This window comes from Scyliorhinus canicula, chromosome 1, assembly GCF_902713615.1.
Source record: "Scyliorhinus canicula chromosome 1, sScyCan1.1, whole genome shotgun sequence".
Taxonomy (NCBI): domain Eukaryota; kingdom Metazoa; phylum Chordata; class Chondrichthyes; order Carcharhiniformes; family Scyliorhinidae; genus Scyliorhinus; species Scyliorhinus canicula.
This window is the reverse complement of record NC_052146.1, coordinates 196,591,634-196,610,187: the sequence shown is the minus strand read 5'-3', so window position 1 is coordinate 196,610,187 and position 18,554 is coordinate 196,591,634. Positions and strand designations below refer to the sequence as shown.

Here is an 18,554-nt window from a genome sequence, read left to right as displayed (position 1 = left end):
TGATGTTCATTTTGGCTCTATTAGAATTCTTGACTGAGTCAGTAAATCAGCCTCCAGGATGTCAGCATGTAATCCAGGCTGAGACCTCTGGGCAGTGTCAAGAGGGTGCTGCGCGTAGGGTCTGCCAGGATCTGCCATCCTTTGAATCAGAGGTTGAATCAAGGCCATGTGTTCCCACCCACCCCCAACTGGATGTAAAAACTTCTATGGCACTATTCAAAGCAGAGGAGGGGTGTTTACCCAATGTCCTGGCCATTATTTAGCTTTTAACCAAGGAGAAATTGTCATTTGTTAATGGGATCCTCCTTTGTACAAATTGATTGCCACATTTCCCTACAAGATAATTTCCAAAAATACTTCAACAGTTGTAAAGTGTACACTGAGGTCTTGAAAGGCACTATATAACTGCAAGTTTGTTCTTTTTTTGCTCTCTCCCAGGTTTTACTGCAAGTAGTCTGTCAGCTAGTATTTGAGATTGTATTTGAGTTTAAAATGTTTTGTGTGTGCCTTTCTAATTTGCATCTGGCAAAACAGTCCTACCTTGGAAACTCCACAACATCCATAAATATTTGAAATCTCCTGGGCTGGATTCTCCAATTCTGAGGCTGTGTCCTCATGCCAGCGTGGGAACGGTGGAGTTTTACGGCCAAAGATTTGGCGCAAAACGGCCATCAATCCTCCATTTGGCTGGGGGCTAGCATGCCGACAGCGTAGAGCACCCGGCTCTTGCTGCAGAAACAGCGCGAAGAATTGCTGGGTCCGGCCGCACTGTGCAACATGGCGCCCACCATGCACGGACCCGGCTGCAAAATAGTGCTCAACTTTGGACGGCGCGCAAGTCCTGCACCCCCCACCCCGCCCCCACACAGTGCCCCCAGCCCCTAATAACGTCCTCTTCCCCCTGCCCGGGATCGGTCCTCCCCCGACTGTGGCGGCGCTGGACTGAGTTCCCAACGGTTGATAGCACACGCAACCGATGCCGTCGGGAACTCGGCCTGTTGGGATGCAGCATCAGCGGGTGTGCCTCGGGCAACGTTCTGAGGCCATCGATACGGGCGTGGGTTTGGAGAGGGCAGAGCATCACGAAGTGGCGCCGCCCCTGATTTGGTCAGAAACGGGTATTCTCCAGCCAATCGCCAAACGCGATTTCAGCGTCGGCAACCGGAAAATCCTGCCCCTGATCTTTTTATTCTCCCTCTTCAGGGTCCAGACAAAATAGAAGTTCCTCTGTTTAGCATGAAGATTCTTCAATATTGATCTCAAATAATAGAGAAAGCTTTAGTAAAAGAAAAATCATGGGAAGATTATTTAATTACAGAACTATTATTTTAAATTTGTTCAGTACAGATGAATCACTAGTCAAAGGTGGTGAATGTTGTTACACAATAGGCTCCAGATCCAAAATTATTGTGTCTCACTCCATGTAATTTAGAATAATTTGAAATACTGCTTTAGTAATTCACTCTGACCGTCGAATTTTAATGTCTTATGTTTTTAGTTTACATTTGCTAAATTGTGGCTGCTGTATGCACAGTTTGAGGTTCGACAGAAGAACCTATCGCTGGCCAGAAGGGCTTTGGTAAGTGACTCACACCTTCATTCATTTTTACTTCATGAAATATATCTTGGCTCTTGGTTAACGTAAGCTCTCAGAACTTTCACGTTTGTTTTTGTTGCTGCATTATGCTCTTTATATGAAACACTGTTTATCACAGTGCAAGTGTGACCCTCACAGCAGAACCAGGTGGCAAGGCAATTGCTTTGCAAAAGTATTACTTATTTTCACTAAATTCGTCCCCTGCTGTCCTTTTTTAAATGTAGTTTATTCCAAATGTATATAAAAGTTATAAAACATAAACAATTCTGGGAACAAACTCCCCAACACACAACTATACAGTTTGTACAAAGTTTTCCCTTTTTCATCCCCCTCCTCTCTTTTCTCCCCCCCCCATGGCGAACAGCCCCTCAAACAGGGCCATGAACATCCCCTACCCTGCCTTGAAGCCCTCTGCTGAACCCCTTAACTCGAAGTTAATCTTTTCCAACCGAAGAAAGTCATACAAGTCCCCCAGTCAGGCCGCCACCCCTGGTGACATTGCTAACTGCCACTGTAGCAGAATTCTTCGCCGGGCAGTCAGAGAGACGAAGGCCACAACATTGACCCTTCTCCGATATCTCAAATATCGCCACCAATGGGTCCGACTCAATGGGTCCTTCGCAGCGCCGCGAACCCTCCCGCCCAAAATCTTCCCAATTTTTCGCAGCCCCAGAACATATGAACATGATTTGCTGGTCCCCGCCCACACTTCTCACACTCGTCTGTCACTCTCTGTTTGAACCCACTCATTCTTGTCCGAGTCATATGTATCCTGTGTACCACCTTGAACTGCATCAGGCTCATCCTTGCGCATGAGGAGGTCGCATTTACCCTTTGTAGTGCCTCCCTCCACACTCTCCAATTTATCGCCCCTCCCACCTCTTTCCCCTGCTGTCCTGAAGACATGAATTCCTCTGAGGTACCGGATACCCTTGACAATATGAGTGTCAATAGGCTTTTCACCAAAGTGGATATCAAACCTGCATCTGATTCTGCACTTGGTTAATATCCACACTGTTATGGGCCAGGGTTTTGAAAACTCCAAAGTATATCATGGAGTTCACCTGACCCACGACTTTTAATAGATTTTGGTTATGGGAAGCACAAGGGCCCACTCTCCAGGTGTTGTGCAACAGATACCTTAAATATTATTAAAAACAAAACAATGTTTATTCTATGAATCCAGGTAACATTTTATAAACACACACTAAACAGATTATCAACTACCAAAACATGTAACACCACAGATACAATACCCTATAGGTAACCCTTAATACCTTTCCTAGCAACATCCATAAGTTAAAGCCTTTTGAAACAAAGGCAGCAGGTTTAGATTCTCTACAGAAACAGGTATTACTTTGAAATCATCAAGTGATCTGGAGACATTCTTTAGAGAGAGAGAGAGCAATCAATTCACATTTGCTTGATTTGAATGCAGCACTCCAACTCTGAAAACGAAACCAAAAACCGAGCCACAAAGCAGCTTTGCAGCTCAAAACAAAAGTAAAAAGACAGACAGACAGCCTAGCTCCACCCACACACTGACATCAATGCAACTAGTTGATAAACGCCCATTTCTTAAAGGTACATCCACCTGACAATACATACATGCACACTAATAGCAGGTGTTACTGGACGGCAAATAGAGGAAGGAACACTGGTTAATTTTCCAATCCCCGATATGAGGACAATGAATTTAACACCACCAGTATTACTACCACCCTGACTGAGATCAGTTTAACTCAGCACTGATGGAAATGAGGCTACTGCCCTGCAGGGCTACACCCTTAACGGACTAAGCTGATGAGTCATTGAGGAAGCAAAGTACAAATTTTTACCATTATCAAACATCACGTTTTTTCCCCTCTCTATATCCAAGTGTAGAAATTAAAAAGAAAAGGTTACTAAAATGGAAAGGAGTGCATTTGAGTGAAAGTACTTCACACCTTCCCAGTTTCCTCTGGGTGTAAAAAGAAAATTATTTTAATTCCAGTACTGCCAAAGATGATTGGAAAAGTGCTGACTTTAGAATCCTCTTGAGTCAAACATTAGTTCAATCGGAGGACATCCATGTTTAAACGAGCAAAACAAAATTGCGGAAATGCACAGTAGGTCAGCTAATATCTAAAAAGAACAGTATGAAGTCTTACTAACACCAGGTTAAAGTCCAGCAGGTTTGTTTCAATCACTAGCTTTCAGAGCACTGCTCCTTCCTCGCCTGAGGAAGGAGCAGTGCTCCGAAAGCTCGTGTTTGAAACAAACCTGTTGGACTTTAACCTGGTGTTTTAAGACTTCTTACTGTGCTCACCCCAGTCCAACGCCAGAATCTCCACATCTAAAAAGAAAACAGATGGGGGAACATTTTGTGCATAATCTTTCACTAAAAGCCTTGTTATTTTCTCTTTTTAGGTGTTAATTAACAACATATTTTTGTTTACATTTCCAAAATTTTATAGAATTGTTTCCTTTTTATTTCCTGTCAAATGAGGATTTGTATTCTTCTCTTTTCTTCCCCCAACATTCCATATTATGCTGGACCATGAGAGGCCTGCTTTTGGTATTGCAAACCGCTGTCAACTGAAACAGATTTCTTATTTTGAATCAATAAAAATTGTATATTAATACATAATTATTTAGGTTAGAATTTTTCTTTTGTACACTTCCAGGGCACTGGCATAGGAAAATGTCCAAAGAACAAGCTGTTCAAAGGATACATTGAACTAGAACTACAGCTTCGTGAGTTTGACCGGTGTAGGAAACTCTATGAAAAATACCTGGAGTTTTCTCCAGAGAACTGCACTACTTGGATTAAGTTTGCCGAGTTGGAGACCATCCTTGGTGATGTTGAACGTGCTCGTGCCATCTACGAACTGGCAATTGGCCAACCTAGACTAGATATGCCAGAGGTAAACTATCTAGTCAGTGCTCCAATGTCATACATGCGTTTCACAAACATGGTTGCATGCATTGTGCAACACATTTGGTAACAAGTCCGTTACCGAATAGTTGATTTTAAGAGAGTAACGATGACATGACTTTAGGATCAGGTGGTTGCTCAACACTTGCATTAAACAGTGATCAGCTTTAGGATACATGGTTCCAGCTGCATTCGAATCATAGAAAAATTGCAGCACAGAAGGAGGCTCATCTTGTCCATGCCAGCCCTAGAACACCCAGGTGCCCTTTCTAATCCCACCTTCCTGCACCCGGTGCATAGCCCTGTAACTTAGTCTCCTCAACTCAGTCCTAAATCTGCTCCCCCTTATTTTGAGGCAATGTCCCCTATTTATATTTCACCCGCCAGTGGAAACAACCTCCCTGCTTCTATCTGGATTGGATTGGATTTGCTTATTGTCACATGTACCGAGGTACAGTGAAAAGTATTTTTCTGCAAGCAGATCAGTACATGGGAAGAATAGGGAATTAAACAAAATTTTTAAAAATGCATAACGGCAACACAAAAAATACAATGTAACTCCATAAGCATTGGCATCGGATGAAGCATACAGGGTGTAGTGTTAATGAGGTCAGTCAATAAGAGGGTCATTTAGGAGTCTGGTGACAGTGGGGAAGAAGCTGTTTTTGAGTCTGTTCGTGTGTGTTCTCAGACTTCTGTATCTCCTGCCCAATGGAAGAAGTTGGAAAAGTGAGTAAGCCGGGTGGGAGGGATCCTTGATTATGCTGCCCGCTTTCCCCAGGCAGCGGGAGGTGTAGATGGAGTCCATGGATGGGAGGCAGGTTCGTGTGATGGACTGGGCGGTATTCACGACTCTCTGATGGTCCTTGCGGTCCTGGGCCGAGCAGTTGCCATGCCAGGCTGTGATGCAGCCCGATAGGATGCTTTCTATGGTGCATCTGTAAAAGTTGGTAAGGGTTAATGTGGACATGCCGAATTTCTTTAGTTTCCTGAGGAAGTATAGGCGCTGTTGTGCTTTCTTGGTGATAGCGTCGACGTGAGTGGACCAGGACAGATTTTTGGTGATGTGCACCCCTAGGAATTTGAAACTGCTAATCATCTCCACCTCGGCCCCGTTGATGCTGACAGGGGTGTGTACAGTACTTTGCCTAGTCCCTTCATAATTTTATATGTTTCTATAAGATCCCCCCTCATTCTTCGAAATTCCAATGAGTTTCATCCCGGTCTACTCAGTCTCTCTGCCTAAGCCAACCCTCTCAGGTCTGGAATCAACCTAGTGAATCTTCTCTGCATCCCCTCAAGTGCCAGTACATCTTTTCTCAAGTAAGGAGACCAAAACTGTACACAGTACTCCAGGTGTGGCCTCACCCAGCACTCTATACACCCTATAGGGCAGCACTGTAGCACAAGTGATTAGCACTGTGGCTTCACAGTGCCAGGGTCCCAGGTTCGATTCCCTGCTGGGTCACTGTCTGCACGTTCTCCCTGTGTCTGCGTGGGTTTCCTCCCACAGTCCAAAGACTGGTTAGGTGGATTGGCCATGATAAATTGCCCTTGGTGACGAAAAAAGGTTAGGAGGGGTTATTGGGTTATGGAGATAGGGAGGAAGTAAGGGCTTAAGTGGGTTGGTGCAGACTCGATGGGCCGAATGGCCTCCTTCTGCACTGTATGTTCAATGTATACAGCTGCAACATAACCTCCCTGCTTTTAAACTCCATCCCTCCAGCAATAAAGGACAAAATTCCATTTGCCTCCTTAATTACCTGCAAAACAACTTTTTGCAATTCATGCACAAGGACACCCAGGTACCTCTGCACAGCAGCATGCTGCAATTTTTTACCATTTAAATAATAGTCCATTTTGTTGTTATTCCTACTAAAATGGATGACCTTACGTTTACCAGCATTGTACTCCATTTGCCAGACACTTGCCCACTCACTTAAACTATCTATATCCTCTGCAGACTTTCAGTATCCTCTGCACACTTTGCTGTACCACACATCTTAGTGTCATCTGCAAACTTTGACACATTACACTTGGTTCCCAACTCCTAATCATCTATGTAAATTGTCAACAATTGCGGTCCCAACACTGATCCCCAAGGCACACCACTAGCCACTGATCACCAACCAGAAAAACATGCATTTATTCAATCTCTTAGCTTTCTATTAGTTAACCAATCCTCTATCCATGCTAATACATTACCCCTCATGCCGTGTACCTTTATCTTACGCAGCAGAATTTTGTGCTGCACCTTGTCGAATGCCTTCTGGAAATCAAGATACACCATATCCACAAACACTATCTCCTTAGTGATGATCATCGTTTCTAGTCTCATTTTGTGACTTTTCAAAGATCTGACTATACTAATCCCATTTTTCAGTTCTTGGCTTAGAGCCATGTCGGTTATGGCAGCACAAGTGAATATCTAAATACTTAAATGTTACAAGAGTTCCAGACTCCATCACCTTCTGCTTCACCCTCAACTCACCTCATCGCCTTCTACCTCTGAACTTAAATCTATGCCCTCTGATATTGACCCTTCGACTAACGGAAAAAATGACTTTCTATCCACCCTATCTTTGCCCCTCATAATTTTATACACCCCTATCAGGTCCCCTCTCAACCTTCGTTACTCCAAAGAAAACAATCCCAGCCTATCCTATCTTGCCTGTTAGCTCAGACCCTCTTGTGCGGAGTCTGTACGTTCTCCTTGTGTCTGCTTGGGCTTCCTCTGGGTACTCCGGTTTCTTCCCACAGTCCAAAGATGTGTGGGTTAGGTGGATTGGTCACGCTAAATTGCCCTGTTGTGTCCAAACATTAGGTGGCGTTGCTAGGTTAGGGGATAGGGTAGAGGTGTGGTGCTCTTTCAGGGGCGTGTGTTGACTCAGTGGGCCGAATGGTGGCCTCACTCTAAACTCTATGATTCCAGCCCACGCACCATCCTGGTAAATCAACTCTACTCCCTCAACATCAATAGCACTTATGGTAAAGCATTACATGTTCTAATTCACACTCCCAAAGTCTTCCAACTGCAACTTCATTCATCTAATGTCAACCCTATGCCTCCTTATTTTTAATTTTCTGACCACGGGAAATCAACTTTCAATATTTATTCTCCCTTGTGCAATCTTGGAAAAGCTTTATTAATCTCCCATATTTACTCTGTTCCAGAGGGGAACCACCCCAATTTTTAATCCTGTCTTTAAAACAAGGAGCTTTCATTCGTGGTGTTATTTTGGTTAATTTTTATTATTCCATTACTATAAAAATCTTCAATAATAGCATATTCAGTTTATGCAGACGACCTGCTCCTGTACGTGTTGGACCCAGTGGCCGGGATGGGAACTATACTGGGAATGCTGAGGGAGTTCGGCCAGTTCTCAGGATACAAATTAAATACGGTCAAGAGTGAAATGTTTGTGGTCCAGGCAAGGGGCCAGGAGAACAGATTGAGAGGGCTACCGTTTAGGCTGGTTGAGGAAAATTTCCGGTATTTGGGAATCCAGGTGGCACGAGACTGGGGCAGGCTGCATAAGTTAAATTTGGCCAGGGTGGTGGAGCAAATGAAGGGAGAGTTTCGGAGATGGGATGCACTCCCGCTGTCGCTGGCAGGGAGGGTGCAGACTGTAAAGATGACAATCCTCCCTCGATTTTTGTTTATTTTTCAGTGCCTCCCAATCTTTATCCCACAGTCCTTCTTCAAAAGAGTTAACGGGCTGATCATGAGCTTTGTCTGGGCGGGAAAGTCTCCGCGGGTAAAGAAGGCGATGTTGGAGAGGAACCGCAGCGAGGGAGGGCTGGCTTTGCCGAGTCTGGTCAATTATTACTGGGCGGCCAACATCGCTATGATAAGGAAGTGGATGGTGGGTACGGGGTCTATTTGGGAGCGGGTGGAGGCGGCTTCGTGCAGGGGCTCCAGTTTGGAAGCCCTGGTCACGGCTCCTCTACCGCTGCCGCCGGCCAAGTACACCACCAGCCCGGTAGTGGTGGCGACCCTGCGGATATGGGGCCAGTGGAGGAGGCATGTGGGGGAGATGGGGGCGTCTGTCTGGGCGCCAATCTGCGACAACCATCGGTTTGCCCCCGGCAGTATGGATGGGGGGTTCCGAGTATGGCGGCGAGCAGGGGCGGGAAGGGTGGGTGATATGTTCCTGGAAGGGAGCTTCGCGAGTTTGAGGAGCTTGGAGGAGAAATTTGGGGTGGTAAGGGGAAATTATTTTAGATACCTACAGTTGCGGGACTTTGTTCGTAGACAGGTCCCATCTTTCCCGCGCCTCCCGCCAATGGGGATCCTAGACAGAATAGTCTCTGGGAGGGATGAAGGGGAGGGTAGAGTCTCGGGTATTTATAAGGTGCTCATGAGGGAGGAAGGGTCCCAGATAGAGGAACTGAAACTTAAATGGGAGGAGGAGCTAGGCGGGGAAATGGAGGATGGGCTGTGGGCAGAGGCCCTGAGTAGGGTAAACTCGACCGCGACATGTGCTAGGCTCGGGCTGATCCAATTTAAGGTCGTTCACCGGGCCCATATGACGGTGGCTCGGATGAGCAAATTTTTCGGGATAGAGGACAAATGCGCTAGGTGCGCGGGAGGACCAGCGAACCATGTTCACATGTTTTGGGCATGCCCTGAGCTGAGGGGGTACTGGGAGGGATTTGCGGGGGTCATGTCCCAGGTGCTAAAAACAAGGGTGGTGATGAGCCCAGGGGTGGCAATTTTTGGGGTTTCGGAAGACCCGGGCGTCCAGGGGGAGAAAGAGGCCGATGTGCTGGCCTTTGCTTCCCTGATAGCCCGGCGACGAATATTATTGGCGTGGAGGGACTCAAAGCCCCCGAAGACGGAGTGGTGGCTTGCGGACATGTCGAGTTTCCTGGGGATGGAAAAAATCAAGTTCGCTTTGAGGGGTTCTGTGCAGGGGTTCACCCGGAGGTGGCAACCATTTATTGACTTCTTTGCGGGAGAGTGAGCGTCAGCGGGGGTGGGGGGGTTAGAGTAGAGTAGGAGGGAAAATATGGCAGGTAGTACCGGTGGGAGGGGAGCGGGCTTGTGCAATATGTTACGGTGGAAGTATTGAAAGTACGTGGATGTTTGCACATTTTTGCCTTTTTTGCTTCCTTTCTGATGATGTCTGTAACTGTTTATAAAGCCAAAAACTACCTCAATAAAATTGTTTATTAAAAAAAAATAATAGCATATTCAGATGTGTGCACAATATTTCAACTAGTACAAATTTACTGTCCTTCTCATGATTTTATATCCAATCTCCAGAGTCCCATTTGCCTTTATGTATCTGTGCTACCAAATCTTTGCTCTGTGGGTAATAGTTTATTTCACTCGTCCCAAAATATAATCCTTTCAGATCTTTCTGTATTGAACAGTCAAGCAGTAACCCACTCCAGTAATGCACCTGTTTCTGTGGAATCACCTGTTCACTCTAGCTTTGCTCAACCCCAAGAAAAATATGCCAACTGTTGACCTTTTATAATGTATATTTGAGCTTTTTTTAAAAATTCATTCAGAACTGTGTGCAGTTCTGGTCACCTCATTTTAGGAAGGATGTGGAAGCTTTGGAAAAGGTGCAAAGGAGACTTACCAGGATGTTGCCTGGAATGGAGAGTAGGTCTTACGAGGAAAGGTTGAGGACCTTCAAGCGGCTATTGGATAGGTACATGGATTATGGTAGAATAATGGAGTGTAGATTAATTTGTTCTTAAGGGCAGCACGGTAGCATTGTGGATAGCACAATTGCTTCACAGCTCCAGGGTCCCAGGTTCGATTCCGGCTTGGGTCACTGTCTGTGTGGAGTCTGCACATCCTCCCTGTATGTGCGTGGGTTTCCTCCGGGTGCTCCGGTTTCCTCCCACAGTCCAAAGATGTGCAGGTTGGGTGGATTGGCCATGATAAATTGCCCTTAGTGTCCAAAATTCTATGATAATCTATGATTAACCTAGGACAAAAGTTTGGCACAACATCGTGGGCCGAAGGGCCTGTTCTGTGCTATATTTCTCTATGTTCTATGTTCGTGGGCTTTGCTGGCCAAAATTTGTTGCCCACCCTAATTGCCCTTGTGAAGGTGGTGGTGAGTTGCCTTGAACCGCAGTAGTCCATAGTGCTGTTAGAAAGTGATTTCCAGAATTTTGGCCCAGTGACAGTGAAGAAACGGCAAGGTATTACCAAGTCGGGATGGTGAGTGGCTTGGAGGGAAAATTCTGAGAGGTAGTGTTCCCATGTATCTGCTGGCCTTGTGTTCTAGCTGGCTGCACTTGTGGGTTCGGGAGGTGTTGTCTCCGGAGCATTGATGCGATCCTGCAGTGCATCTTGTAGATGGTGTGCACTGTTGCCATTATGCATTGGTGGTGGAGGGAGTGAATGTTTGTAGATGGGGTGTCGATCAAATGGACTGCTTTGCCCTGGATGGGATCAAACTCCTTGAATGTTGTTGGTGCTGCACTCATCCAGGCAAGTGGAGAGATTCCATCACTCCCCTTACCTGTGCCCCATAGATGGTGACAGGTTTTGGGAAGTCAGGAGGTGTTTCACCTGCTGCAGAATTCCGAGTCTCCGACCTCCCACAGTATTTATATGGCTAGTCCACTTCAGTTTCTGTCAATGGTAAGTCCCAGAATGTTATTAGTGGGGAATTCATTGTCCGACTCTTGTGTGGTGCAAATGTGTCTTGCAACGTATCAGTCCAAGCCTTGCTGCATTTGGACATGGACTGCCTCCGCATCTGAGGAGTCGCGAATGGTACTGAACATTGTGCAGTTATCAGTGAACATTCCCACATCTGACCTTTTGAGGAAATCCTGCAGTGATGTCATGGAACTGAGATGATTGACCTCCAACAACCACAGCCATCTTTCTTTGTGCTAGATATGACTTCAACCAGATGAGTTTGTTCCTGATTCCTACTGACTATATTCCTTGCTGCCTCAATTGGTCAAATGCTGCCTTGATGTTCTCTATCACCCAATCCTTTCAAGTTTCACCTCGCTTTTGTTCATTCAGCCATCCTTCTGTAAGATCTAATGACATTGGAGGGTTGTTGGGCACTTCTGAAAAGCTGCCATTCTAATACATCATAAGTCTTTTATGATCCTGCCATAAAACTAATAGAAAATATATTAAAACGTCATATTTATGTTGTGATTGCTAACTTAGCCCTTTAAATAGTGCACTTAATTTGTGGCATATAACTGCTCAATGCCTAACACTAATCCAAAAATATGGGTTTCAAAAATGGCAAATTTTGTATTAGTATGAATTGTTCTGCAGTACTTTTATTTTTGTTGGATTTTAAAAAGCAAATAACATACAATTTCTGTAGGATGGTGAGCGTGCCAGTTTGTTTTTTCTTTCGGATTTCTTTACCTAAAATCTAATAACTTTGTATGGTAGCAGCCAAGATTATGGCGAGCAAGCTTTTATTTTTTATTTTAAAAAGTCCTTTTAAAAGGAAAAGCTTTGATACTGAGTTGCTGGAGGAAATCCTTCCATAGTAAGTCAGGATTATGACATTTAAGTATTTTTGTAAATTGTAATGAATGAAGAAGAAAAAAGGTAGAAGTTAGAGATTGATTTGGGAGTTTTGCAAAAAGTTGAGAATTTTTATCAAATCTCTGTTTCTGTTACCTCATAATTTTTACTTCAGGTTGTTACTTCTAATGATATTTCACTGATGGTGCATAACCTGCTTTCATTTGTTATTGCAGAGAGATGGAACATAGAGATGTTCTGTTATACTTTGACAAAATTGTGAAAATACAGAAATAAGTTCTTTTATGCGCAAATATTGTTTTAGGAGTCACTAACAGCCTTCAGAAACCAAACTCGAAAGTACAATTCTGGGTACAGTACTGAAGAGATCTGTACACCTTCTCCCAGATCTGAGCAATTTAACAAGCTGGCCTTGGACCAGTTCAATCCCTGTTTTGGTTTGGGCTCTTAAGAATACCAGACATATTGACAACCCATCATTTTGGAGATCCATCAATCTTGATGCTGCCAACTTCTAAGTTTTGCTTTTTTTAATTGCAAGTTAGTTCAATTTATTAACTGCATAACTTTTCAGGTTCTCTGGAAATCCTACATAGACTTTGAAATTGAACAGGAAGAATATGAAAGAACAAGAAACCTATACAGACGCTTACTTCAACGTACTCAACATGTTAAGGTGAGCTACTTATACATAAGGACATTCTACTTAACTAGAGTTGTGACTAACTTTATAAGAACATAGGCCATACAGCTCCTAGAACTGGCTCTGGTTGATTTTTGACTTCAACTCCACTTTTCCATCCAATCCCCAAATCTCTTGATTACATTAGATTCCAAGAATCTATTGATCTTGGTCTTGAATATGCCCAATGACTGACTAACCACTGCCCTCCTGTGGTAAAGAATCACATTCTGAGTGAAAATGTATCTCCATCTGAAATGGCCACCCATCATCCTGAGACTAGACCCATTAGCCCAGTGATAATAGCCCCCCAGACCATTCCAATGAGATTCATTCTAAACTCCAAGGAGTATAGGTCCTTTCTGCTCAATCTCTTCTGATTGGACAACCCCCTCATCCCAGAATTCAAATTGGTGAATCTTTGTTGCAACGTCTCCAAGGTAATTATGGTAACATGCTTTAATCTGAGAATTATATGAACGTTTTGTACAATGTAATTCCTATGTGTGAACTTCTGATAATTTTTGGCCATTTTTTAAAAATAATTTTTATTGAAATTTTTACAAAATATAAACATCTCAACTCTATTAACAAAACAACCGCGGTAACACCCCAAGAACAATACCCACTCAACTTCAAAAGCAACTACAAAGAAAAGAAAAAACAAAAGAACACCCAACAACAAAAGGGAAAGTGATAACACCCGCCACATCCCACAAACCCATGTACACAATTCTCCCTCCCACTGATCCAAATCCAATTCTCCCTCCCACCGATCTGCTGCTGTCGGCCTATTTCCCTACCGTTCCGCCAGGAAGTCCAGGAAAGGCTGCCACCGCCTAAAGAACCCTTGTACTGATCCCCTCAGGGCAAATTTCACCTTCTCCAATTTAATGAACCCCGCCATATCATTGATCCAGGCCTCCACGCCTGGGGGCCTCTCATCTTTCCATTTGAGCAAGATCCTCCGCCGGGCTACTAGGGACGCAAAGCCCAGAACACCGGCCTCTTTCGCCTCCTGCACTCCCGGCTCCACTGCAACCCCAAAAATTGTGAGTCCCCAGCCTGGCTTGACCCTGGATCCCACCACCCTCGACACCGTCCTTGCTACCCCCTTCCAAAACTCCCCCAGCACTGGGCACGCCCAAAACATATGGGCGTGGTTCGCTGGGCTCCCCGAGCACCTAGCACACCTGTCCTCACCCCCGAAAAACCTACTCATCCTCGTCCCAGTCATGTGGGCCCTGTGCAGCACCTTGAACTGTATGAGGCTAAGCCTCGCACAGGAAGAGGAGGAATTCACTCTCTCCAGGGCATCCGCCCACATCCCCCCCTCAATCTCCTCACCCAGCTCCTCTTCCCATTTACCCTTCAGTTCCTCCACCGAGGCCTCGTCTACCTCCTGCATCACCCGGTATATGTCCGAAATCCTCCCTCCTCCAACCCACACCCCCGAGAGCAACCGATCCCGCACCCCTCGTGGGGGCAGCAAGGGAAACCCCTCCACCTGCTGCCTGGCAAACGCCCTCACCTGCATGTACCTAAGCATGTTCCCCGGGGGAGCCCAAACTTCCCCTCTAACCCCCCCAAGCTCGCGAACCTCCCCTCCACAAACAGGTCCCTCAACCTCCTAACCCCTGCCCTGTGCCAGCCCAGAAATCCGCCATCAATGCTCCCTGGGACAAACCGATGGTTCCCCCGTATCGGAGCCTCCATCGAGCCCCCCCACTTCTCCCCTATGCTGTCTCCATTGCCCCCAAATTTTTATTGTAGCCGCCACCACTGGGTTCATGGTATACCTCGTTGGAGGGAGCGGCAACGGCGCCGTTACCAGCGCCTCCAGGCTCGTGCCCACACATGACGCCGCCTCCATCCTCTTCCATGCTGCCCCTTCCTCGTCCATTACCCACTTACGCACCATCACTGCGTTGGCAGCCCAATAGTACCCACAGAGGTTGGGCAACACCAGCCCCCCCCCCCATCCCTGCCCCGTTCCAGGAACACTCTTCTCACCCTCGGAGTCCCATGCGCCCACACAAATCCCGTGATACTCCTGTTGACCCTCCTAAAAAAGGCCTTCGGGATAAGGATGGGGAGGCACTGGAACAGGAACAAAAACCTCGGGAGCACCGTCATCTTAACGGACTGCACCATCCCCGCCAGTGACAGCGGTAACATATCCCACCTCTTAAACTCCTCCTCCATCTGCTCCACCAACCTTGTGAGGTTGAGCTTGTGCAGGGCCCCCCAGCTCCCAGCCACCTGGACCCCTAGGTATCTGAAGCTCTTCCCTGCCTGCTTCAGTGGGAGCCTACCAATCCCCTCCTCTTGATCCCCCGGATACACCACAAACAACTCACTCTTGCCCAGGTTCAACTTATACCCAGAGAAACCCCCGAATTCACTAAGAATCCTCATCACCTCCGGCATCCCCCCCACCGGGTCCGCCACATACAGCAACAGGTCGTCCGCATACAGCAACACTCGATGCTCCTCCCCACCCCGCACCAGGCCCCTCCAGTTCCCTGACTCCCTCAATGCCATGGCCAGGGACTCAATCGCCAACGCGAAGAGCAAGGGGGACAGGGGGCACCCCTGTCTCGTCCCCCGGTACAGCCGAAAGTACTCCAACCTCTTCCTATTTGTGGCTACACTCGCCATCGCAGCCTCACCCACCGGATAAACCCCTCCCCAAACCTCTCCAACACCTCCAACAAATACTCCCATTCAACCCTATCAAAGGCCTTCTCCGCATCCAATGCCACCACTATCTCCGCCTCCCCTTCCATGGCCGGCATCATTAAAGGTCCGGACCAACAGGGGGCCCAACAGGTCCAAATACCTTTTATAAAATACCGCCGGAAACCCATCCGGCCCCGGCGCCTTACCCGACTGCATGCTCCCTATCCCTTTGACCACCTCCTCCAGCTCGATCGGCGCCCCCAGTCCCTCCACCTGCTCCTCCACCCTCGGGAATAATTTTTGGCCATTTTAATGAATCAATCATGAAATTAATGGCAAGTGTCTCGTTGGATGTTTTGAAAATTAGGAACACAGTAATATTTGGTGCCCTCATCAATGTCAAAAATATATAATTTTCTGACAAGTGAATATTCATAATCTAATTTTACTATTTAAGCTTCTATCTCAAATAGAAATTGATTCTTTCTCACCCACTTGTTGGGTTACTAATTACTTGATTATTCTCTGCTTTTTTTCATATTCACATTTTGGTATATGTCATTGTAGGACTGGAGGAAATGGAAGTACAATTTTCATCCCCTTGTATTTCTGTGCTTTTAAACCTTTTGACATGGTAATGCATGCTTTTTGTTTCTATAGGTATGGATCAGCTATGTTCAATTTGAGCTTTCTGTGGATGTGCCAGAACGCATACCCAGTTGCAGAAAAATCTACGAGGATGCCAACAGATCTTTACGGAACTGTGAGGAAAAAGAAGAACGACTTATATTCTTGGAGTCCTGGAGAGACTTTGAGAAAGAATTTGGCACAGAGTCTTCGCAAGATAGGGTTGTAAAACTCATGCCAGAACGTGTCAAGAAGAGGAGAAAGCTTCAAGCAGAAGATGGGGTAAGGAGTCTTTCCAAAACCTACATGAAGTTGCTTAAGTGATAAAGCAGGATCTTTGAAATGTATAAGTGTTAAACTAATAGCCAACCATATTGTTAACTAAATCTGCAGAAGGATTGTAGAGACTAACAAGTCTGTTGAAAAATTAAACATCAGAAGAGACATTCCTTTCTTTTAATAAGAATAAATGCCCCTGAAATCTTGCAGACCATTTATCTACTTTTTTTGCAACTGATATTAAACAAACTCTGGTTGTAGGGAAGCTTAGTGCAAGGGAAATTGATCTCTTTTCAAGAAAATTATAAAAGTTATTTAATTATTTTGGACTCCTGGTAGCACGATTAGGATTGAGAATTTGATGAGGTTTCTCGGAGTAATATTTTCCAATAATTTTCTCCAATTACAGACCGATGCTGGTTGGGAAGAGTATTATGATTATATCTTCCCAGAAGATGCTGCCAATCAGCCAAACCTCAAGCTTCTTGCAATGGCCAAGCTCTGGAAGAAACAACTGTGTGATGAGAAAGAACCAGAAGATGATCCTGACAAAGAGACAGATGAGAACGAGACTGAATCCTGATGACTGGGCGATCTTTGACACTTTCCCATTATGTTGCAGTTATGTTTCATTTTTCATTTATTCCAGAGTGTTTTCTAATTTTTTAATATAATATTTGAACAGCTAGAACTGTCTACAAAGTGCTTATTAAATAAGTTTTTGTACCCGAGGTTTATTTTTCTGCATTTCTTGTGCTCTTGTAAATATCTCTCACTACACTATCCTCAATTGAGATCAGAATAACCTATCAAGCTAAATACCTAAGTTGATAACTAAGGCGTTCTCTGTCTGCCAGCTGATGCCAGTGCATCTCTTAAGATTATTTCCTAATTGTTAAATGGTGTTGTTTTAAAACAATGCTATTTTGGTTTGCTTGTAAATGTTAATCAATATATTGGGCCAAATCAGACAGGATAAATTTGATCAGTATTTCACGATTGCAAAGACTTTTGCTGGAAAGTCTTTATGGGTGTTACCTCTTAAATAACTTGGGCTGATTTGCTGTCACAACTGTCCCAAAACCTGACCATTGATTCATCGGTATTTCAAGCTACCATGTTGGGATTTGAACTCGTGCCTCAGGAGCATTAGGCTTAGGCCTCCGATTGCTAGTCCAGTAGCATAACCATTATGCTCAACCAATTAAATCTGGATATTGGACTGTTTTGAAAAGTAGCACTGTTAACTCTTTATCCCATACTCTCATTGTTACTGAATGGATCTCTATCCCAGACTGCAGAAAGCTCAAAGCAGGCGCACTTCTACCGTTTCCCTGACAAAGAGCAGAGTCAATGGCCATGTCAGCAATGTTCCAGAGCTCAAGTAGAACCACAGAAAAGTTAACGCAGAAACACTATTTGGCCCACCATGTCTGCACCGGCTGAGGAAAAAGTAACCACCCATTCTAACCCCACCTTCCAGCAGCTGGTCCATAGCCTTACAGGTTACAGCACTTATGATGCAGATCCAGGTACTTTTGAAATGAGGTGAGATTTCAACCTTAACCACCAATCCGGGCAGTGAATTTCAAACACCTATCACCCTCTTGGAAAAATGTTTTTCCTAATATCGCCTCTAATCCCTCTGCCAAGCACACTTTTTTTAAATAAAAACCTTCTGTCATCCCAGCTTTGTTCTTTATTCCAAGGTACTCTAAGAAGCAGCAAACTGTTGTGAAGGTGGGAGTATGCTGTGATCATAACTCCAGTCGATAGGGGCAGAAAACATAATCAATCTGCAGAATTGTCATCATCCATTTTAGCAATCCTTCAGTCTCCTTAAATCGTGATTTGTAACCATGTAGATTATCTTGCAGAACTCATCTTTCATGTTTCCCCTTTTCAGGGGCAAGAGTACACTGTTGGATGTCAAACTCCACCTTTCCTCCCAAGTAAATTGTGATTGGTATGGTGCACAGTATCATGGCAAATATTCCCTTCCCTTGGTGTTATGCTCAAATAAAAAATAAAGTAGTTGTACCCTAGTCAGAATTAGATTTTCTCACTTTCCATGTTTGAAAGGACAGTATCGTTAAAGTATTTCACCAGGAATCTCAAGTTCAGCACTTCATTGTTCAATTCTCTGGAAGTGTGCAGTACGTTACTCAGTCCATCAGTGACAAAAATTATATCAGATTTCCTGGTACATGTATAGAATGGCTGAAATTAAGTTGGGGAGCTCCAGCTTTAGTTTGTATGAGGACAGCAACTA

The 18,554-nt window shown here is 45.0% G+C and overlaps 1 protein-coding gene across 1 annotated transcript in view; it reads left to right on the top strand.

The window, feature by feature from the left end:
- crnkl1 (crooked neck pre-mRNA splicing factor 1) overlaps positions 1–17,013 on the top strand; it is a 44,314-nt gene extending 27,301 nt beyond the window's left edge. Inside the window, 5 exon segments of the mRNA XM_038805977.1 lie at positions 1,499–1,579; positions 4,264–4,503; positions 12,587–12,688; positions 16,037–16,285; positions 16,692–17,013. Coding sequence (XP_038661905.1) covers positions 1,499–1,579; positions 4,264–4,503; positions 12,587–12,688; positions 16,037–16,285; positions 16,692–16,865 — 846 coding nt within the window. The 3' untranslated portion in view covers positions 16,866–17,013.
- Positions 17,014–18,554: the final 1,541 nt, after the last annotated feature.